The sequence below is a fragment of the Somniosus microcephalus genome, chromosome 6 (genome assembly GCF_052327205.1).
Source record: "Somniosus microcephalus isolate GS21.2 chromosome 6, FLI_Smic_1.0, whole genome shotgun sequence".
Classification (NCBI taxonomy): Eukaryota; Metazoa; Chordata; class Chondrichthyes; order Squaliformes; family Somniosidae; genus Somniosus; species Somniosus microcephalus.
In genome coordinates, this window is record NC_140992.1 from 12,384,245 (window position 1) to 12,408,267 (window position 24,023).

At 46.8% G+C, this 24,023-nt stretch overlaps 1 protein-coding gene across 2 annotated transcripts; it reads right to left on the minus strand.

Annotated features, from left to right (window-relative positions):
- Window positions 1-831: 831 nt before the first annotated feature.
- LOC147115461 (claudin-11-like) lies at window positions 832-23,598 on the minus strand. 2 transcript variants are annotated; one of them, XM_085989739.1, is made up of 3 exons: window positions 23,135-23,598; window positions 6,621-6,785; window positions 832-5,294 (listed from the first exon to the last, which is right to left on the minus strand). In XM_085989739.1, exons 1-3 carry the CDS (start codon window positions 23,358-23,360, stop codon window positions 5,050-5,052), a joined length of 636 nt encoding a protein of 211 aa, XP_085845865.1. In that variant the 5' UTR covers window positions 23,361-23,598; the 3' UTR covers window positions 832-5,049. The 2 variants fall into 2 exon arrangements, with proteins under 2 accessions (XP_085845865.1, XP_085845866.1); XM_085989740.1 differs by lacking the exon at window positions 23,135-23,598 and adding an exon at window positions 16,194-16,453.
- Window positions 23,599-24,023: the final 425 nt, after the last annotated feature.

A 24,023-nucleotide genomic window follows, 5' to 3' on the forward strand; every position in this document is an offset into this window, starting at 1 on the left:
CCTAGATTCTTTGTGCTCCAGTCTCTGGAGTGGGACTTAAACCCACAACCTTCTGACTCAGAGGCAAGAGTGCTGCCCACTGAGCCAACCTGACACTAGCATGTGTAATATGGAAGGAAATAAGGCCGGCCGAAGTATCAAACCCATTCCTCCCACCGGCCAAAATAGAATAAGCATTGTTGCGGATTTTATCTGATTTTTTTGTTTCTCTGCAGCGTCTCGGGGGTCTGTGAAGATGATTTTATTGAAGTATGGAGTGCCCAACCTTGCAAGCTTCAAACATTCGACCCTGCCTACTTGGTTTCTGTGGATGATATTTCCATGACCCGCACCTGCTGAAAAGCCCCCCCACCCCCCCATGTTTGTTAGCCATGGTGTGGAGATGCCGGAGTTGGACTGGGGTGGACAAATGTAAGAAGTCACACAACACCAGGTTATAGTCCAACAGTTTTATTTGAAATCACAAGCTTTCGGAGCGCTGCTCCTTCGTCACTTCACCTGACGAAGGAGCAGCGCTCCGAAAGCTTGTGATTTCAAATAAAACTGTTGGACTATAACCTGGTGTTGTGTGACTTCTTACATGTTTGTTAGGCCAGTCCATTGTGGAAGGGTTAACCGACAACCAGCGCTGCACCATCTCAAAAGGCTGGGGCATGTCATGTTTCCCCTCAAGCTCAGCCTCTCCATAACTCAAAGCGTTAAGTCCTACGATCATTGTCTTCCGAACTCTGGGTGTATCGCACCATTGTCCCTTTGACAATGAAGAGTTAAAAATTAACCTTTAAACATTGCCCCACCAAGCACTTACACAGGGTTAACTGACTGAGCAGATTTACTATTTTTATTATATAATCATACATCCAGTGAGCAGATTATATATGGAAAGATTTGACTATTTTACATTTTCAATACCTCACCTGTGATATCTTCAGACTCTCTCTGTGTTCACACCAAGTAATTTGTTACCTTGATTCTTATCCACAATCCCAGTGCTGCGTATTGCAAGGTTTATGGAACCCCTTTTATAGACAATATAACATTAATACAATGAAGAATAATTGATCATCTTCCAGCCTCAGTTTAGCCAGTCGTGTCTAACTGCTGCTTTGCAAACCAGTACCGCGCTCCTTTCATAGTGTGCTCGTTCAACTGTAATCAACAGTGTAAATCTTGTGTTTTCATTTATTTACAATACGTTGGTCACTAACAACAACAACTTGTATTTATATAGTGCCTTTAACATAGTAAAACATCCCAAGGCGCTGCACAGGAGTATTTTAAGACAAGAAATTTGACACCGAGCCACATGAGGATAAATTAGGGCAGGTGACCAAAAGCTTGGTCAAAGAGGTAGGTTTTAAGGAGCGTCTTAAAGGAGGAGAGGTAGAGAGGCAGAGAGGTTTAGGCAGGGAATTCCAGAGCTTAGGGCCCAGGCAACAGAAGGCACGGCCACCAATGGCGGAGCGATTATAATCAGGGATGCTCAAGAGGGCAGAATTAGAGGAGCGCAGATATCTCGGGAGGGGTTGTGGGGTTGGAAGAGATTTCAGAGATAGGGAGGGGGCGAGGCCATGGAGGGATTTGAAAACAAGGATGAGAATTTTGAAATCAAGGCGCAGACAGTAATTCCACAGAAAACCAGTTTCTCCCCGTCACCCCCCACCCCACCCACCTCCCACCCAAAGTCCTGGGAAAAGTATTATCAAATTAACTTCTTTCAAAAATGAGCTGCATAAAGTATCTGATTGAGAACAAGATTAAAGATCATGTTGACTAGTCGTTCTTCTGTGATGTTGGAGACGGGGAGTCAAAGACAGGTGTGGTCTTCCGGTGAAGTGGAGTTAGAGGGCGGTAGATATTTGTACTAGGGCACATAAATGGAATTCAGTCCCCATTAGCAAGTCATTCACTCTCCTTATTTTTATATTCCCATTATAAATTCCTGTGTCCACATTTATAAACTGTAGGCTATAGAGACCTTGTTCATTGGCTTCCTTCAGTGCTGTAGGATTCTTTCAGCCCATCGTGCCTGTGCTGGTTGTCTGAAAGAGCCATCCAATTAATCCTACTCCCCTGCCCCAGCCCCCCCGGCTGTTTCCCCAGAGCCCGGCAATTTTTTTCTTTTCAAGTATTTATCCAATTCTCTTTTGAAAGTTACTATTGAATCTGCTTCCACCGCCCTTTCAGGCAGCGCATTGCAGATCATAACAGCTCGCTGTGTAGAAAAATATTCTCCACATTTCCCCCTCTGGTTCTTTTGCCAATTATCTTAAATCTGTGTCCTCTGGTTACCGACCCTCCTGTTAGTGGAAACAGTTTCTCCTTATTTTAAACCCCTTATAATTCTGAACGCTTGTATTAAATCTCCCCTTAACCTTCTCTGCTCTAAGGAGAACAACCCCAGCTTCTCCAGTCTCTCCAAATAACTGAAGTCCTCTAACCCTGGTACCATTCTGGTAAATTTCCTCTGCACCCTCTCCAAGGCCATGACTTCCTTCCTATAGTGTGGTGCCCAGAATTGGGCACAACACTCCAGCTGAGGCTTAGTCAATGATTGTTAAGTCCATTTTTGTTGTTCTATATTTACGTGAAAATACACCAAGCTCGAAAAGCGTGATTCTTGTTAACTCCAGTAAAGGGTTCTATTAAAACGTCCCAAACCTAGTCAATCAGAGATGTTGTCTACATGGGCACGTTTCTACCTTTAGAGCGGGGAACATGGGCACAGATATTGGCGCCACAGTACGCTCTCCTCCTTGCCCTGCCATTTCACTGAAGCATTGGGCAACAACTTTCCAATCTGGCAGAGATTATCCAGAGTCCAAAAGCCACAAATAGCTATAAAGAAGCAAAATACTGTGGATGCTGGAAATCTGAAATATAAACAGGAAATGCTGGAAATCATTATTCACGGAAGGTCATCGCCCTGAAACGTTAACTCTGTTTCTCTCTCCACAGATGCTGCCTGACCCGCTGAGTGTCTCCAGCATTCTCTGCTTTTATTTAAGCCACAAATAGTTGCCAGTTTTAGTGTTTTTCTTTCCCATATTAAACTCGGAGACATTTGTAAAACCAAAAATTGCATTGCTACAGAAACTTGGGGCAGATCTTTGTGCTCGCTATCTCATGAAGGATACGAGGATTTTGCCAGGACTGGGGAATTTTAACTATGAGGAAAGATTGGAGAGGCTGGGGGTTGTTTTCTTTGGAACAGAGGAGGCTGAGGAGAGATTTAATTGAGGTGCATAAAATTATGAGGGGACTAGATAGAGTGGATAGGAAGGACTTATTTACCTTAGCAGAGAGGTCAATAACCAAGGGGCATAGATTTACAATAATTGGTAGAAGGATTAGAGAAGAAATTGTTTCATGCAGAGGGTGGTGGGGGTCTGGAACTCACTGCCTGAAAGGGTGGTAACAAGAAAGAAAGACTTGCATTTATATAGCACCTTACATGACCACTGGACGTTTCAAAGCACTTTACAGCCAATGAAGTGCTTTTGGAGTGTAGTCACTGTTGTAATGTGGGACACGCAGCAGCCAATTTGCACACAGCAAGCTCCCACAAACAGCGATGTGATAATGACCAGATAATCTGTTTTTGTTATGTTGATTGAGGGATAAATATTGACTAGGATAACTCCCCTGCTCTTCTTCGAAATAGTGCCATGGGATCGTTTACGCCCACCTGAGAGAGCAGATGGGGCCTCGGCTTAACGTCTCATCCAAAAGACGGCACCTCAGACAGTACTGGAGTGTCAGCCTGGATTTATGTGCTCATGTCTCTGGAGTGGGACTTGAACCCACAACCTTCTGACTCGGAGGCGAGTGTGCTACCCACTGAGCCACAGCTCACACTAGTGGCAGAAACCCTCATCACATTTTAAAAAATACTCGGATATGCACTTGAAGCGCCGTAACCTACAGGGCTACAGGCCAAGAGCTGGCCTCCTGTGCTGTAAACTTCTATGATTCTATAAGTGAATCGCCTGCCCTTTGATTTCAATCTATTTTTTTATTGTTTAGCAAAAACTGAGTAACCATTTTTGTGCTTGGTGCATTTTCCACAAATATATACAACAAAAAATGGACTTAACAAGAAAGGAAATCTGCATAGCCTAAAGGAAAAACAGTACATGATGTGGGAGAATTGCAAGGATGCCATGTCCTATCTCAGTATGTCAGACCAACCCTATCCCCTGCTCACCATATCCCCCAATCCATCCAATTCTGTTGACCCAATTTACATTGCCTACTTCAATGTCCTCCCCATTTAACTTGTTCAACAACTTGATTGGATGAATAAGTTTTAGTTGACTTCCCTTCTTACTCCGAACATCCTGGAAATTATTTACCAATCTTTTGAATTTGACTTTGCAGCAGTTTTGGGTTCAGGTTTCTAGCCATTGCTTCCTCTCCTCGTGGACCCATTGACCCTGATTGTTCCCTTGCTCTGTTTTGATGTTGCATTGTAATGAAAAAATCATTTGAAAAGTAACTGGTACAGAACAGAATTACAGGGCATGTGGCCCACAGGGAGCTGGCACTACGTAAAGATCATCAGAATATATTCAGATTTAATTTAGCTTTGAAGATCAGTCCCAAATTTGATGGTGATCGAGAGGCAAAGTAACCATGTTTGAGTCACTAACCTGCACTCTGCCTGTTATACGCTGCTTGTAAGGTAAGCCCAGCTTAGATCAGTAATCAATCAATAACTATTTATCTTTGTTTCGTCTCAAACCCACAACCTGACACATCTAAGCAAATGCTTGCTTCTGCAGCTTTGATGCACGCATAACTTTGGACCTATTTCTCACTGAGGCAAGAGTTGATGAGTTTCATAATTTAACATGATCCATGCAAAGATCAACAATAAAAAAATCACAAATGAGAGTTATTTTTTCTGTCCAACACCACGTATAACTTCAGTCTCCAATCTCCTTCAAGTCAGGAAAGAGTGTATCTAAAAGTTGACTTTTGCCATGGGTTTTACCAGTCCCGTGACGCGAGATCTGCTGGCGTTTCTCCAGGTTGCACACTTGCTCCTTAGACGTGTGCGCTTTTGGCATGCGTTGGGTTAGTCGTGGAGGAGGAGCCTTGAGAAGCGTAGTAATAGCGGTTCTCCTGGTGCTGCGGTGAAGGACCGGTGCAGCAGGCGATCACCACCCCCCCGAACAGGCAGAGTACGGTGCCTATCCAACCCACGAAGAGCGAGTAGCCAAAATTGAAGAGATATTCTGCCTGGTGGACTCCCACGGGGAACCAGATGGTGGCAACTGCGGCACAGAGTGCTGTAAGATACAAACGGAAGGAGTTGCATTTATATAGCACCTTTCACGGCCTCTGAGAGATGGTCATTTGCAAACCCCCCTGCTGCTCCCAACACCTGTTTCTCGTGTCCAGCAGGGGCCTTATAAAAGTAAAGAAAAGACTTGCATTTATATAGCCCCTTTCACAACCTCAGGATGTCCCAAAGCGTTTTACAGCCAATTAAGTAGTTTTTTTGAAGTGTAGTCACTGTTGTAATGTAGGGCAAAGTGGCAGCCAATTTGTGCACAGCAAGCTCCCATAAACAGCAATGCGATGATGCTGAGATAATGGTTACTTGAGGGATAAATATTGGCCCAGGACACCAGTGAGAACTCCCCTGCTCTTCTTTGAAATAATGACATGGGATCTTTTACGTCCACCTGAGAGGGCAGATGGAGCCTCGGTTTAGCATCTCACCTGACAGACAGCACCTCCAACAGTGCAACGCTCCCTCAGTACTGCACTGGCAGCATCAGTCTATCGTTTGTGCTCAAGTCTCTGGAGTGGGACTTGAGCACACAACTTTCTGACTCAGAGGCAAGAGTGCTACCCACTGAGCCACGGCTGACACCAAACACAGGTCAAGTTAGGACCAAGTGAAGGGAACGGCCAGTGTCCAATCCCACGTTAAACATCTACAGACTGGGAACCAGTATCGCACACCAGAGGGAAGACACATGTGAGACACTGCTCCTTAGACAATGGAACTAGGATACTCTGCCCTGAATTAAGGTCCATCAGAGATGCTCCTGATTTCTGCCCCAGGTCTCTCTGAGTGACGTTGCCAAATCAGTGCCAAACTAGTGACAGTTTTGTGCCCTGGACTGACAGTCTCATGGAACTGGATTGAGAATGGTCCGCACTGATTTCATGTAGGGACCAACAGAGAATCTATCTTCACTCTTTCATTCTGCTCTGGATTCAAACCCAGGTCCCAGAGAAAGAAATTGGGTGTGTTACCTCACAGCTGAACCCAGCCCCTTCTCACAGAGATCTGGGGCAGGGGTGAAGTGGTCTGCATCAGTAGTACACACTGGGCGATAGCGAATCAACCGCTCGTTTTACACCCCTCCTGATCTTTTCCATGCAAAACATCAACGGACGGTCGATCATTATTGCCCCCTTCTGCGCAACCGCCAAAGAGCATTTTCGCCCTCCTTTTACTTTTCTCCCTTAAGCTAGGAGAGGGTTTGTCCATAACCAGAAAGAGTCGGGGTGCGGGAGGGTATGGATCCGTCACTTTCCATTGGGTGGTGATTCGTATCGTCCCTTCTGATAATGAACCGCAATGGCGGTTTGCTTCTTACCTAACAATATGAGGAGAACGGCGCCCAGCAAGGATCGCTTGTATTTGGAAGAATGGGATTCGGTTCCGAGGCGCATACACGGTAACGCCGTGAGTACGAGGAGAATCGCCGGCAGTCCCAGGATGGAGGCGGTGATCATCAGAGCTCGGCTGGTCTGCAGGTAGGCTGTGCGAGGAAAAAGAAGACACTGTTTAAGCACCCGTTATAGAGGTGGTGGAGATCATTGACCAAAGAGCAAGAGACGTGACAATGTTTTAGGCCTCCGATGATTGTAAGAGAGGCTGAGGAAGCTGAATCTGTTCCATACTAGTGCTTCTGACATGTCTTCCTTTTTCCTCAACCGAGGATTCCCTTCAACTGTGGTTGACACGGCCCTCGACTGTGTCCGCTCTATTTCCCGCACTTCTGCTCTTACCCCTTCCTCTCCCTCCCTGAACCACGATAGGGCTCCCCTTGTCCTCACCTTTCACCGCACCAGCCTCCACATTCAACGGATCATCCTCCGCCATTTCCATCACCTCCAGTGTGATCCCACCACCAAACACATCTTCCCTCACCTCCCCTTTCAGCATTCCGCAGGGACCGCTCCCTCCGCGACACCCTGGTCCACTCCTCTATCACTGACAACACTCCTTCCCCTTTGCCCGGCACCTTCCCGTGCAAGCGCAGGAGATGCAACACATGCCCTTTTACCTCCTCCCTTCCCACTGTCCAGGGCCCCAAACACTCCTTCACATAATCTCTGCCCCTATTTTTTTTTCTCTTTTTTTTTCTCGCTCTCTCACATGGCAGCTGTCGATCATTCTGCCATTGCCATTTACAATTCATCTAGAGTCATCTTTTGTTTCTTAACTTGTCCCATTACCATCTCCTTTTGCCTTGCACCATCATCCCCTTTGTCTCATCATCTCTCCTGTCTTCCGTCCTATCACAGACCTTCCCTTTTGTTCTTTCCTCCCCTCCCCCCTTTCCCTGCTCCTACACTTGCTAAAAAACCTGTTCCATCTCCAACTTTTTCCAGTTCTGACGAAGGGTCATCGACCTGAAACGTTAACTCTGTTTCTCTCTCCACAGTTGCTGCCCGACCTGCTGAGTATTTCCAGCATTTTCTGAATCTATTCTTAATGGCGGAAAAAAATAAAGGAGGAGAGAATCAGCGAATCAGCGAATTTTAAAGCACCAAAGGTGGTCATTCGGCCCATCGTGCCTGTGCCAGCTCTCTGAAGATCTATTAAGGTGGCAGCACACGTTGGGAAGGCTGTTGAAAAAAAGCATGCGGGATCCTTGGCTTTATTAAATAGAGGCACGGAGTACAAAGCAAAGAGGTTATATGCTAAATCTTTATAAATCACTGGTTAGGCCTCAGCTGGAGTATTGTGTCCAATTCTGGGCACCACACTTTAGGAAGCCTTGGAGAGGCGGCAGAGGAGATTTACCAGAATGGTACCCGGAAGGAGGGACTTCAGTTATGTGGAGAGACTGGAGAAGCTGGGGTTGTTCTCCTTAGAGCAGAGAAGGTTAAGTGGAGACTGAATAGAAGTGTTCAAAATTAAGAGGGGTTTTGATAGGAGTAAACAGGGAGAAACTGTTTCCCATTGGTAGAAGGGTCAGTAACCAGCGGACACAGATACACGGTAATTGGCAAAATATTCAGCGGGGAGATGAGGAGAATTATTTTTACGCAGCGAGTTGTTATGATCTGGAATGCGCTGCCTGAAAGGGTGGTGGAAGCAGATTCAATAGTAACTTTAGAAGGTAATTGGCTATATTATTGAAAAGGAGAAACTTGCAGGGCTCTGGGGAAAGAGCAGGGGGGAGTGGGACTAATTGGAGAGCTCTTTCAAAGAGCCGGCACAGGCACGATGGGCCGAATGGCCTCCTTCTGTGCTGTAGTATTCTGATTCTTTCCCCTTAGTTCCATTCCTGTGCCTTTCCCATAAACTCTTTTACATTTTTCCTTTTCAAATATTTATCTACTTTCCTTTTAAAGCTATTATGGATTCTGCATCCACCACTGTTTCTGGCCGGGCTTTCAGAGGGTAGTTAAGAGTCAACCACGTTGGTTTGGGACTGGAGTCACATATAGGCCCAGATCAGGTAAGGACGGCAGGTTTCCTTCCCTAAAAGGCATTAGTCAACAAGATGAGTTTTTACGACAACTTTAAGCTTTGTTAAAGAGGGAGTTTGTAGAGGCAGAACGGTTTAAGGGGGGAATTTTTTAAATATTCATTCACGGGATGTGGGCATCGCTGGCAAGGCCAGCATTTATTGCCCATCCCTAATTGCCCTTGAGAAGGTGGTGGTGAACCGCCTTATACAACTGAATGGCTTACTAGGCAGGTAAGAGTCAACCACATTGCTGTGGGTCTGGAGTCACATATAGGCCAGACCGGGTAAGGACGGCAGATTTCCTTCCCTAAAGGACATTAGTGAACCAGATGGGTTTTTACGTCAATCCGGTAGTTTCAATACTGATTGACGTAAAAAGACTACTGTGCACTTGGTTGGAGTATAAAACAAGGCTTTAATCAACTGTTTCACAACCATGAGATTCTTGTTACATCACTAGTTCCTGGTTACAGAAACATCCTGAGCAAGCTGGGCCCACGCCCGAGTATTTATACTCCTTGGACGGCGCCACCAGCTGGCCGCCCAGTGTTATCTCATGAGTCATTTCTACATGAATGGTAAGATTCATGACACTGATGGTAGCTTTTTATTCCAGATTTATTTAATTAACTGTATTTAATTTCCCCAGCTGCTGTTATGGGATTTGAACTCATGTCTCTGGATTATTAGTCCAGGACCACTGGATTACTAGTCCAGTAACATAAACACGATGTTACCGTATTCCAGAGCACAGGGCCTAGACGGCTGAAGGCACGGCCACCAATGGTTGGGTGAAGGAAGGGGTGCGTAGGAGGCCAGATTCAAAGGAATGGCAAGTTCAGGGGTTGGGGGGGGGGGGGCGGGGGTGGGGAAGTTGAGGCTGTCGCTAGAGGTCACCCTCATGGCCTCTCTCCGCACTGCTTCCAGTGCTATTGCCCTGAGTGCCGCTGGGCGGGCAATCTGTCCTGGGATCCCACTCTCTATCCAGTGGCTATTACTGGAAAATGAGAGCGTTGGGTGAGCACAGGGTTGAGTTTGACTGTGGTTCCTCTCCGTGTAAGAATAGCCTCACCTTACACGGCCTGACAATCTCGGCTCAGGCACGAGGAACGGTTATTTGGCTGAGGTAGTGAGGTGGGGGTTGGGGGGAGGTTTGTCCAGTGCCTGCAGCGCTGTACCCCAGTAAGAGTCATTGCAAAAGGGGAGGCAAGTACAGGGCAAGAGACCAAATTCATCTCTCAAACTTACGAGTAAAGAAAGAAAGACTTGCATTTCTACAGCGCTTTTCACGACCACCGGACGTCCCAAAGCGCTTTACAGCCAATGAAGTACTTTTTGAAGTGTAATCACTATTGTAATGCAGCAGCCAATTTGCACATAGCAAGCTCCCACAAACAGCAATGTGATAATAGAAACATAGAAACATAGAAAAATAGGAGGAGTAGGCCAGTCGGCCCTTCGAGCCTGCTCCGCCATTCAATATGATCATGGCTGATCCTCTATCTCAATACCATATTCCCACTCTCTCCCCATACCCCTTGACGCCTTTTGTGTCTAGAAATCTATCTCTCTCCTTCTTAAATATATCCAGTGATTGGCCTCCACAGCCTTCTGTGGTAGAGAATTCCACTGGTTCACCACCCTCTGAGTGAATAAATTTCTCCTCATCTCAGTCCTAAATGTCTTACCACGTATGCTGAGACTGTGACCCCTCGTTCTAGACACCCCAGCCAGCGGAAACATCCTCCCTGCATCCAGTCTGTCTAGCCCTGTCAGAATTTTATACGTTTCAGTGAGATCCCCTCTCATTCTTCTAAACTCTAGTAAATACAGGCCTAGTTGACCCAATCTCTCCTCATACGGCAGTCCTGCCATCCCAGGAATCAGTCTGGTGAACCTTCGCTGCACTCCCTCTATGGAAAGTATATCCTTTCTTAGGTAAGGAAACCAAAACTGCACACAGTACTCCAGGTGTGGTCTCACCAAGGCCCTGTATAATTGTAGTAAGACATCCTTGCTCCTGTACTCAAATCCTTTTGGCTTCCTAACTGCTTGCTGCACCTGCATGTTTGCTTTCAGTGACTGGTGTACAAGGACACCCAGGTCCCTTTGTACATCAGCATTTCCCAATCTAGCACCATTTAAATAATACCCTGCCTTTCTATTTTTCCTACCGAAGTGGATAACTTCACATTTATCCACGTTATACTGCATCTGCCATGTATTTGCCCACTCACTCAACTTTGCATCCTCCTCACAACTCACAATCCCACCTAGTTTCGTGTCATCAGCAAACTTGGAAATATTACATTTGGTTCCCTCATCCAAATCATTGATATATATTGTGAATAGCTGGGGCCCAAGCACTGATCCCTGCGGTACCCCACTAGTCACCGCCTGCCACCCCGAAAAAGACCCATTTATTCCTACTCTCTGTTTCCTGTCTGTTAACCAATTTTCAATCCATTCCAGTATATTACCCCCAATCGCATGTGCTTTAATTTTGCACACTAACCTCTTATGTGGGACTTTATCAAAGGCCTTCTGAAAATCCAAATACACCACATCCACTGGTTCTCCCTTATCTATTCTACCAGTTACATCCTCAAAAAACTCCAGTAGGTTTGTCAAACACAATTTCCCTTTCATAAACCCATGTTGACTTTGTCTAATCCCGTTGATATTTTCTAAGTGTCCTGTTATCACATCCTTTATAATAGACTCTAGCATTTTCCCTACGACTGATGTTAGGCTAACCGGTCTGTAGTTCCTGTTTTCTCTCTCCCTCCTTTTTTCGATAGTGGGGTTACATTTGCCACACTCCAATCTGCAGGAACTGTTCCATAATCTATAGAATTTTGGAAGATGACAACCATTGCATCCACTATTTCCATGGCTACCTCTTTTAGTACTCTGGGATGCAGATTATCAGGCCCTGGGGATTTATCAGCTTTCAGTCCCATTAATTTCTCCAGCACTATTTTTTTACTAATACTAATTTCCTTTAATTCCTCCTTCTCACTTAACCCTTGGTTCCCTAACATTTCTGGGAAGTCCTTTGTGTCCTCTTCTGTGAAGACAGAACCAAAGTATTTGTTTAATTGCTCTGCCATTTCCTTGTTCCCTGTTATAAATTCTCCCGTTTCTGACTGTAAGGGACCTACATTTGTCTTTACTAGTCTTTTTCTTTTTACATACTTGTGGAAGCTTTTACAATCCGCTTTTATGTTCCTTGCAGGTTTACTCTCATACTCTATTTTTCCCCTCTTAATCTCTTGGTCCTTTTTTGCTGAACTCTAAACTGCTCCCAATCCTCAGGCTTGCTACTTTTTCTGGGAACTTTATATGACTCCTCTTTGGATCTAATGCTATCCTTAATTTCTTTTGTTAGCCATGGTTGGGCCATAATGACCAGATAATCTGTTTTTAGTGATGTTGATCAAGGGATAAATATTGGCCCAGGACACCGGGGAGAACTCCCCTGCTCTTCTTCGAAATAGTTGACATGGGATCTTTTATGCCCACCTGAAAGGGCATCGGGGCCTCGGTTTAAGGTCTCATCCGAAAGATGGCACCTCCGATGGTGCAGCACCCCCTCAGCACTGCACTGGGAGTGTCAGCCTAGATTTCAGTGCTTCAGTCTCTGGAAGGGGACTTGAACCCACGACCTTCATGACTCAGAGGCGACGGGTGCTACCAACTGAGCCACTGTTATTTGTACAACTGGGTTCTTCAATGATTCACCTCCCCGGGGCTGCGTGCTATTTAACTCTTTCTGACGTAAGCGTTTGAGATTTGTCAGTTTTGCCCTGGATGTACAAAAGGAAGATATGCTATGCCAGGAAAGGAAATCCCGAGATTGTCTGACTCATCCAGTTACAACACACTTCCTGTTTGATGATCAGACAGAAACAGGATGTGACTACCGAGAATCCTGGATTTAAAGTGTTGGCTGTGATTGTGTTTAAGAGGCCAGTATGATCCCAGGGGCAGGTTCTGTTTGCATATGTCGCTAACTTGTCCTTTCTATTAGGAGGGGGGGGGGGCGCGGTGGGTGCGGTGGGATCCCAGCCACATTGGGGAGAGGCTGGGTCACTGTAAGAAACTTGGATTCATAGGATTGTATGGAACAGTGGGTCAGACACTGTCCTTTCACACTCTGGGACAGTGGGTCACACACTGTCCTTTCACACTCTGGGACAGTGGGTCACACACTGTCCTTTCACACTCTGGGACAGTGGGTCACACACTGTCCTTTCACACTCTGGGACAGTGGGTCAGACACTGTCCTTTCACACTCTGGGACAGTGGGTCACACACTGTCCTTTCACACTCTGGGACAGCGGGTCACACACTGTCCTTTCACACTCTGGGACAGTGGGTCACACACTGTCCTTTCACACTCTGGGACAGCGGGACACACACTGTCCTTTCACACTCTGGGACAGTGGGTTAAAGAATGTGTGTTTCCCTATGTAATTTCAACTGTCTCCATTCAGTTTATAGTGAGTATGGGCCCCCAGCACAAAATTGACCCCAACTCAACGAATCATAGACTCATGGAGCACAGATGGAGGCCATTCGGTCCACTGTACCTGTGCCGGCTCTTTGAAAGAGCTCTCCCCTGCTCTCTCCCCATAGCCCTGAAACGTTTTCCTTTTCAAGTATTTATCCAATTCCCTTTTGAAAGTTACTATTGAATCTGCTTCCACCGCCCTTTCAGCCAGCGCATTCCAGATCACAACAACTCGCTGCATAAAAAACATTCTCCCCATCTCGCCTCTGGTTCTTTCATCAATTACCTATAATCCGTGTCCTTTGGTTACCGACCACTCTACCACTGGAAACAGTTTCTCCTTATTTACGCTATCTTAAATCTTCATTTTTTTTTTGAACACCTCTATGACGTCTCCCCTTAAGCTTCTCTGCTCTAAGGAGAACAATCCTAGCTTCTCCAATCTCTTTCAGCCCTAGTTGGCAATCTCATTGAGTGGTCAAAGAGTAGCTAGTTTAGGCCACTGTTGTCAAGTTGGTTAACAGACAGAAAACAAAGAGTAGGGATAAACGGGTCTTTTTCAGGCTGGCAGGCTGTGACTAGTGGGGTACCACAAGGATCGGTTCTTGGGCCCCAGCTATTCACAATCTATATCAATGATTTGGATGAGGGTACTAAATGTAACATTTCCAAATTTGCTGATCATACAAAGCTAGGTGGCAGTGTCAGTTGTGAAGAGGATGTGAAGAGGCTTCAAGGGGATCTCGACAGGCTCAGTGAGTGGGCGAGAACATGGCAGATGGAATATAATGTGGATAAATGTGAAGTTATCCACTTTGGTAGAAAAAACAGAAAGGCAGAGTATTTCCTAAATGGTGAAAGATTGGGAAATGCAGATGCTCAAAGGGACCTGGGTGTCCTTGTACATGAATCACTGAAAGTGAATGTGCAGGTGCAGCAAGCCATTAGGAAGGCAAATGGTATGCTGGCCTTCATTACAAGAGGATTTGAGTACAGGAGTAAAGAAGTCTTACTCCAATTATAGAGGGCCTTGGTGAGACCACACCTGGAGTACTGTGTACAATGTTGGTCTCCTTACCTAAGGAAGGATATACTTGCCATAGAGGGAGTGCAACGAAGGTTCACGAGATTGCTTCCTGGGATGGCGGGACTGTCGTATGAGAAGAGATTGAGTAAACTAGGCCTGTATTCTCTTGAATTCAGAAGAATGAGAGGGGATCTCATTGAAGCATACAAAATTATTACAGGGCTTGATAGGGTGGATGCTGGGAGAATGTTTCCCTTGGCTGGGGAGTCTAGAACCAGGGGCCACAGCCTCAGGATAAAGGGTAGGCCATTCAGGACAGAGATGAGAAGAAATTTCTTCACACAGAGGGTGGTGAATCTTTGGAATTCTCTACCCCAGAGGGCTGTGGAGGCTCAGTCATTGGGTATATTCAAAACAGAAGGCGATAGATTTCTGACTAGTAAGGGCATCAAGGGATATTGCGATAGGGCCGGTGAATGGAGTTGAGGCCGAAGATCAGCCATGATCTCATTGAATGGCGGAGCAGGCTCGAAGGGCCAAATGGCCGACTCCTGCTCCTATTTCTTATGTTCTTAAGTAGAGATCGCTGATTAATCACAGGTTTTAGCTCAGGCACTAAATGCAGTTTTGGTAAAAGCCCGAAACTATGTGCTGGAGGAAAAGGCTGGCGTCAAATTACTGAGGACGAAGGCTTGGACAGGCTCTCCTCCAAACACTGAGCTTGAGGTTTGCCCCATTGATGCGGGGGCTGCCCTTTACCTTTCAGCCCCATTTCACTCGGTTCTCAGTAAAGGGAAAGTTGGTCAAGTTTGAAAAGGAGAAAAATCAGCTCTTGTATCAGAACACAGGCCTCAATATTCAATGTCTGCAGTGAGATTGTGCCTGGAGGGATTGGGGGTTGGGGTGTGGTTGGGGAGAGGAGAAAGTAAGAAGAAATTCGTATTTCTATAGCACCTTTTCTGACCTCAGGGTGTCCCAAAGTGCTTTACAGATAATTAAGTATTTTAGTTATAATGTACAACAACAACAACATATAATAATGTAGGGAAAGAGACAGAGAGAGAGAGGAAAGAGAGAGAGAGAGACTGAGAGAGAGAGGAAAGAGAGAGAGAGACTGAGAGAGAGAGGAAAGAGACAGAGAGAGAGATGGAGAGAGAGAGGAAGAGAAGCAGAAGAGAAGAAACAGAGAAGGGCAGAAACAGAGACAAAGGGAGAGAGACAGAAAGAGGGAGAGAGAGAAAAAAGAATAGAGTGACAAAGAAAGAGAGAGAGAGAAAGAGAGAGACAAGCAGAGAGCTGGATGGAGAGGGGCAGATAAATATTTAAAGAGGGACAAAGAAAGGCAGAGAGAGATAGCAAGAGGGACAGAGAGAGAAAAAGAGAGGGATATAAAGAGAGGGAGAGAGGAAAAAAAGAGAGGCAGAAAGAGAGGGGCAGAGAAACAAGTAGAGAGAGAGAGACGGAGTGAAATGAAGAGAGAGAAAGTCAGCCAGACAAACAGATGGGGAACACGTTTGAAACGCACTGTAATATAAAAACCAGCAATAACAATAAAACAAACCCGATCTTCACATTGTTCCCGCCTCGATTGGAATGACAGCTGGTGTGATGGTTTTGATTAAAGGGGCAGTGTGTTTGGCAAACTATTTTTCCTGTTGGAGGGGGGGAGAAGTGCCCAGCATTTTCATCTCATGCCAACAGCACAATGTCACAATGACTTAATTGTTTATTTGCAAATAAACAAGGACGAGTATAAAAAAGGTTTGCCAAACATTCTTTTGTTTCGCCATGGCCTTGCCCCTTTAAGCCGCTTCTGTTTGCCCAGAACCCAGCTGCTACCAGCCTTTCACGGCTTAAACAACAGCAGCTGCAACAACACTGAAGGAAGCCACAGTCCTCTCACACACGGTGCCGTCATTACCTTGAACCACAGATACATCCCTTGGAGTCATGACTGTGAACTGCAACGAATCGAAAGGGTCGAGAGTTTATTACTTTGTCTGTCGCGGGAACTCCTCGACGGGATTGTGGCTGGAGAGGTTTGCTGGAAGGAGCGCTGGGGCGTCCTTTGTGAGCTGAGTGGTGGCTTTTAGTCGCAAACTTAAAAAAAAGAGAGACCAGAGGGAGAGAGCCACAGTGTCAGCCAGTGGCTCAGTGAGGTAGCGCCTCTCGCCTCTGAGTCAGAAGGTTGTGGGTTCAGGCTCCGCTCCAGAGACTTGAGCACAGAAATCCAGTGCAGTGCTGAGGGAGTGCTGCACTGTCAGAGGTGTCATCTTTTGGATGAGATGTTAAACCGAGGCCCCGTCTGCTTTCTCAGGTGGACGTAAAAGATCCCATGGCACTGTTTTGAAGAAGAGCAGGGGGAGTTCTCCCTGGCCAATATTTATCCCTCAATCAACATCACTAAAACAACCAGATGATCTGGTCATTATCACACTGCTGTTTGTGGGAGCTTGCTGTGCGCAATTTGGCTGCCGTGTTTCCTACATTACAACAGTGACTGCGCTTCAAAAGTACTTCATTGGCTGTAAAGTGCTTTGGACGTCCTGAGGTTATGAAAGGCGCTGTATAAATGCAAGTTCTTTCTTTTAATATCACGTGTTCTAGTATAGAACATGACTTGTTCCTTGCAGGACTATGACTGTTATACTGTGTCAGGTGGGGATGATTTAGTTCAGACATAACCCACATCATTGCTCAACATTTATTTAATCTGCATCACAGAAACAGGCCATTCAGCCCACCTGGTCTGTGATGGTGTTTGTATTGCACGAGCCTCCTCTGACTCTAATTACCTCTGCCCACCTTGACCCATATCCCTCCACTCCCTTCTCCCTCATGCAGGCGTCAAGCCTCCCCTTAAATGCATCAGTCCATGTGGCAGCGAGTTCCACATTCTCACCACTCTCTGTGCAAAGAAATTCCTCCTAAATTCTTTATTTGATCTGTTATTGGCTATCTTGTGTTTAAGCCCCTTGTTCTGGACTCCCCTGATAAACTGTAGGTTTTGTGTTGGTTTGTCCCGGCCATGGCTTTACTAGGAGCAGGGTGGGGAGTGCAGCTGTCGGTTCAGGCACTGGAAGCAGAGCAAGATTGAAATAGAGAGTGTCGCATCACACACACACACACACTCATCACACACACACAACATCACACCAACACGCACACCATCACACCATCACACACACACCACACACACACATCACACCAACACACACACCATCACACACACACCACACACACACATCACACCAACACACACACACCATCACACCAACACACACACCATCACACACACACATCACACCAACACACACACCATCACACCATCACACACACACCACACACACACATCACACCAACACACACACCATCACGCACACACCACACACACACATCACACCAACACACACACACCATCACACCAACACACACACCATCACACACACACCATCACACACACACCATCACACACACACATCACACCAACACACACACACCATCACACACACACACCATCACACACACACATCACACCAACACACACACACCATCACACACACACACCATCACACCATCACACACACACACAACATCACACCAACACACACACACCATCACACACACACACCATCACACCATCACACAACATCACACCATCACACACACACACACATCACACCAACGCACACACCATCACACAACATCACACCAACACACACACACAACATCACACCAACACACACACACCAACACACATCACACACACACCATTTTAAACCTGCCGGATTGACACCCCATCTGAATTTCATTTCCAGTGATGTCAGTGATCTGCTAATGTCAGTTTTCCGCCTTGTGTTAAAAGTGAACAATCCCCCCAAGGAGGTTTGTTTCTGTTCTCTCTCACTAATTCACACGGAGACGAAATAACATGCATTTATACAGCGCCTTTAATGTAGAGAACTGTTTGAAGGGGCTTCATCGGAGCAATTATCAAACAGAGGCCACTGAGGCAATGAAGGAGAAATTTGAGGGCCGCGCAATGTCCAGAGAGCTGTCTGAGTACACGTCTGAGACGCGCCTTGCAATGTTTTTCTGCATTAAAGACGCAATATAAACACAAGGGGGGAGAAATTTAGTATCGCCCCATTTGGGGGCGGTAACTTTTGAATGCTGGGAAACTTAGCACCAGGCACTAATGATTCCCAGCTTTTAAAAAATAGGGTTTTAGCGCTCCAGGAAGGAAGTGGATCACGCACTAAATCAAGCTCTCCACTTCCTTCCTGGAGCGCAACAGGCAACAGGTGGGGCGGTAGGTGAGCAGCGCTGTACATTGGGCCGTGCAGCACTGCCGCGTTGGAAAATGCCTTCCCTCCCTTAAAGGGAAGGGCCGTCGCTGCAGGCTCTGCAAGGGGAAAACTTACCTGGTCCCCGACGGCAGCCACGATCCGGCCCGATCAGCCCGATGCCCTGCAGCAAAGTGCCGGGCTGATCGATTGCTGGCAAAGACAAAGGACAAAGGAAAAAAAAGAGAAAGAGCATTTCAGCATTACCTCGGCCACCTCGCCTTTAAGTATCGCCCCCGAAGCGCCAGGTCTCCCGATCAACGACTCCTGCAGCTGTCGGTGTTTTCGCCCGGCGATGCTTCAGGGGGCGGAACCGAAGTTCGGGTCCGGGGCGCTGATGGGGCGCTGCGCAGCCGGATAATGTCACGATCTCCGGGCGCAGGAGATCGTGACTCTAGGGGTTACCGTCACCGCAAATCGCGGGCGGCGGTAACATCGTCGCACCCGGGCGGTAAGTCGTTAGCTTCCTGTTAACAGGAGGCGCTAACCAACAGAATTTCTCCCCCAAGTTATTTTAAGGACAGTCTTAAAGGGAGCGAAAGAGGCAGAGAGGCGGAGAGGTTTAGGGGGGGAATTCCTGAGCTTGGGGCCCAGATGGCTGAAGGCACGGCCGTCAATGGTGGAGCACAAGAACCCAGAGTCAGAAGGTCAGGGAGATCTCGGAGGGTCAGAGGGGGTTACAGATATAGGGAACGTTGAGGTTATTGAGGAATTTGAACACAAGGATGAGAATTTTAAATTGGAAGGTGTTGGGGGACTGGGAACCAGTGTAGGTCAGCGAGCACGGGGTGACGAGTGAACAAGACTTAATGCACGGGCAGCAGAGCTTTGGATGAGCTGAGGTTTAGAGAAAGTGGAAGATAGGAGGAGGCGTTGGAATAGTTGAGTCTGGAGGTAATAAAGGCACGGATGAGTGTTTCAACAGCAGATGGGCTGAGGCAGGGCAGAGACGTGCCATGTTACAGAGGTGGAAGCAGGCAGTCTTTGTGTTGGAGAGGATATGGGATCGGAAGCTCATCTCAGTGTTGAACAGGATGCTGCGAATGGCAAAAGTCTGCGACTGTGGCCAGGGAGCACAGTGTGGCTCATCCAGGCCTGGATGTCGGACAAGCAGTCTGACAACACAAAGGCAGTGGTGGGGTCGAGAGAAGTGGTGGAGAGGCAGAGCTGGGTGCCGTCATGTGGAGGTTGACCCCATATTTGCGGATTATTTGCCAAGGAGCATCATGTAGCAGAGGAAGAGCAGGGATCGAAGGATAGGTCCTTGCGGGGATCCAGAGGTAATGGTACAGAGGTGGGAAGAGAAGCCATTGATGGAGATGCTCTGGCTACAGTCATTTAGGCAATCGAGGAACCAAGCAAGGGCAGTCCCACTGAGCTGGACAATGGAGACGAGGCATTGGAGGAAGATGGTGCGGTCAGTCATATCATAGGCTACAGAGAGGTTGAGGAGGACAAGTAGCAATGATGCATCACCGTCACAGAAATGATCATTCGCGACTTTGGTTTTTGCCATTTCGATGCCGAGGGTGGAGGGAAAGCTTAATTGGAGGGATTCAAATATGGAGTTGCAGGAAAGATGGGCACGGATTTGAGAAGCGACAACACATTCAAGGATATTGAAGAGGAAAGGGAGGTTGGAGATGAGGTGGGAGTTTGCAAAATCAGAGGTTTTTTTTCCAGAATGGGGCTGATAACAATGATTTTTAAAGTGAGCACGGGACAGAACCTGAGGAGAGGGCACCATTTACAATGTCAGCTAGCATGGGGAGCCAGGAAGGGAAGTTAGGTGGTCAGCAGTTTAATGGGAGTAGAGTTTAGTAAACAGGAGGTGGGTCTCATGGACGAGATGAGCTCGGAGAGAGGATGAAGGGAGATGGGGCAGAGAGAGGGACTGGGGTTCAGGGCTAGGGGAGACCCTGAGGGGGGAGGTTTGGCTTGGTGGGCTAGGGGAAGCAGCAGAGGCAGCTGAACGGGTGGACTGAATCTTGGTGACAAAGACATTCATGAGCTCCTTGGACTTGATGTCGGAGGCGAGGGTGGAGGGGGCAGGGGGAGGGGTTTAAGAAGACGGTTGATAGCGCAGAAGAGACACCGCGGGGTATGTTTGCTCACCAGGATGAAATAGTGAGAAATATTGGCGGAGAAGGATGAGGCCTGATGGCGCTCGATGTTGTCTAGCCAAGTCTGGTGATGGACGGCTAAACGAGCTGTGCACCAGATCTGCTCAAGCCTGTGCCACTTGGACTTGAGGGAATGAAGGTGGGGGGACCATGCTAAGGGGAACTACCAGGATGAGAGAGGGTTAAAATTTGCTTGCCGATAAGGGCATCAAAGGTGGAGGTCAAAGAGTGACTGAGCAAATCGACAGATGCAGAGATATCATGGTGAATGGAGAGCCAATCACTAGGCAGCTGGGAGGTTAAAAGTACAGTTTTAAGCAACTTCATGGAGGGGTGGGGTGGGGGGAGGGGGAAGTTCTTTCCAGGGTTGAATGAAGTGGGTAGGGGGATGTTCTTAGTGAGGGATACAAGGAAGTGGTCATAGATGGCCTTGTCTGTGATTGATACCACGGGAGTAGAGAGGCCACGGGAGTGGTGAGGTGTCTCTGAATATGAGTAGCAGAGCTCCTATGGAGGGAGAGGTTTAGGAAGGACAGGACGTCGGTGAATCAGAGGAGAGAGGGCGAGGGGAGCCGAGGTAGAGATTGTAATCACCGAGGATGAGGAGTCACTGAGTGCAGAGGTTGAGGGTAAAAAGGAGCAATGGATATCCCAGGGAGAATTGAAATGGGGGATAGTAGACAACGAGGATTTCAAAGAAGGTGTGGCACAATGTGAGCTGCCTGAAGGAGGAGAGGGTTCCAGAGAAGTAGGGGGAGAGACCAAGGTGCCACTTTGTGGTGCCCTCCCCATTGCCAATTAGCGAGATGCCAATTCCCTTTGGACTATTGCAATATTCTGCCTATTATGCCCAAACAAAATAAATAAATCTGACCTGTTTGTAAAGTGATTTTGCAGCACAAACGGTAATGAGAAATCTCAGACAGCAGTGAGAATTACAAAACCGTAGACTCACTCAATGGATCTCATCTTTCACCAAGTGAAAAATTTGGCCGTGGGCAGATTGGGGACAAGGCAGGGGTGGGATCGCGGATGGAGGTTTTTGCAACTGCTGAAAATCCATTGAAAACCTTGATATCTGCTGCAGCTCCCATTTGCTTCCGTCTGAGACAGAGACAGAAGCAGAAAAAATGGGACTCTGTTTCCGAAACCAGAATTTTGGAATCATGCTTATGTTTTTGGAAACTCCAGAATTCGCACCTAAAATCCTGAACAGCAGCAAACTCAAATCAACAGAGAATCGATTAGAAAAAAGAAAGAACTTGTGGTTCTACAGCGCCTTTCACAACCTCAGGATGTCCCAAAGCGCTTTACAGCCAATGAAGTACTATCGAAGTGTAGTCACTGTCGTAATGTAGGTAATGTGGCAAACTATTTGTGCACAGCAAGCTCCCACAAACAGCAATGAGATAATGACCGGATACTCTGTTTTAGGTGTTGTTTGAGGAATAAATATTGACCCAGGCCACTAGAGAGAACTCCCTGCTCTTCTTCAAATAGTGGCCGTCGGATATTTTACACCCACCCGAGAGGACAGACGGGACCTCAGATTAACGTCTCATCCGTAAGACGGCACCTCCGGCAGTGCGGCACTCCCACAGCACTGGCACTGGGAGCGGCAGCCTGGATTATGGGCTCAAGTCTCTGGAGTGGGGCTCGAACCCACGACCTTCTGACTCAGAGGGGAAGAGTGCTACCCCACTGAACCACTGGCTGACGCCTACTGAGAAAAAACATCGCTGGACCTGAGTGGTGGGAAGTGATTAAGAATACTTAGAAAGAAAAAGTCTGATAAATCCTTTTGTTGTTGCTCAGTTCTGGGTTAGTGTCCACGAGGAGGTTAGATGGTCCTCTTTGGGAAATGCCAGTCACTGCATCCTCAGACAGTCACTGACTTGGAATCGGGATTCGAATAGAGAGTAATGATCTTGAAATTACTCTATGTGTAGAGTAGCACAGGAACAATTAAGGGAGACATGCACCTTAAATTCTGCACCCAGTATTTTAACCCTTTCAAGATAAAATGGGTTAATACACCAGGTAAAATAGTGGAATGTCAGACAGAGGCACAGGTCAGTTTGTGCAATCATTAGGTTCAAACACAATGCTGATTATTCTAAAGCACTTGGGGAAGTAAAGAGCCAGATGTTGGGGGCATAACATTACATTAGAGTTGGAACTAAATAAAGGAGAAATGATAAGAGGGAGGAAGGAGACAAGGACTGGAGTAAAGAAAACTCAAGCAACAAATGGGAGAATTATATTTTTAAAAATGCGGAGATAAAGGTGAAGGGAATTCATGCCTAAAATTTTAAATGGAAATGGGGAATTAAAGAAACAAATTAAAGAGAGAGAGGGGGTAACCTGGGACTAAAGAAAGATGTAGATGTTACCTGGCATTCTCAGGATGTCCGACAGAGTCTTGCAGTGGTAGGCTCCAGTCGATCGGTAACATTCGGTCCACAGCCCCTGCAGTTTCAATTCGCCAAAGTGACGGCAATCACTCACCCCGGTCGAGCAGCTCTGAACCCACTCTTTGGTGCCGGTGGCGATCAGAATGCCGATCCAGCCCAGAGAGCTCAGCACGAAGCCCAGTGAATGCAGACACGCGGAAGGCATCCTGTCTTCAACCAACCCAGCAATCCAGCAGCACAAAAAATAGTTCAGACAGAATTTCCGTTTCTCCTGTGCGAAAAATAAATGTCTCGACACCGTCTCTAAGAGCTCTCAGGAAACACAAGGGCTTCCAAAATAAAATCTCTGCGTGTTTCCAAGATGAAACCCTCTCCTTTGTGGTCTGTTCCCTCGTTAGAACAAAAAACCTTTAAGCAGCGCACTCGCAGAAAGTGAGGCTGAGTCCAACACCAAACTCTGAGAAAGTCTGAGCTGAAACTTCTACCAGCCAATCAAGACTACAGAAATCACCGGGGGGTGGGGGGGGGGGGGGGGGTGCAGGAATTTTCTCCGCCAATCAGCAAGGAGAAAAAAATGCTTGGGAATTTTTTTTTCTCACTGTCTGTTTCCAGTTATAGAGACAAAGCATGTGAAATGGAATCACAGGAGTATTGATTCATTTAATATAATCTGCAGTGTCTGAGTTACACTGTAAGAAAGGAAGGACGTGCATTTCTATAGCGCCTTTCACGACCTCAGGACGTCCCAAAGTTTTACAGCCAATGAAGTACTTTTTTTGAAGTGTAATCACTGTTGTGATGTGGAAAACGCGGCAGCCAATTTGCGCACAGCAAGCTCCCACAAACAGCAATGTGAAAATGACCAGAA

Bases quoted from the DNA above. Each gene is read 5' to 3' on its own strand.
- LOC147115461 (XM_085989739.1), bottom strand. From the start codon at position 23,360: ATGCCTTCCGCGTGTCTGCATTCACTGGGCTTCGTGCTGAGCTCTCTG. The intron at 6,786-23,134 runs GTAACATCTACA...TTCCTCGCACAG, and splicing joins GGACATCCTGAGAATGCCAG to CCTACCTGCAGACCAGCCGA. The intron at 5,295-6,620 runs GTAAGAAGCAAA...TGTATCTTACAG, and splicing joins CGTTCTCCTCATATTGTTAG to CACTCTGTGCCGCAGTTGCC.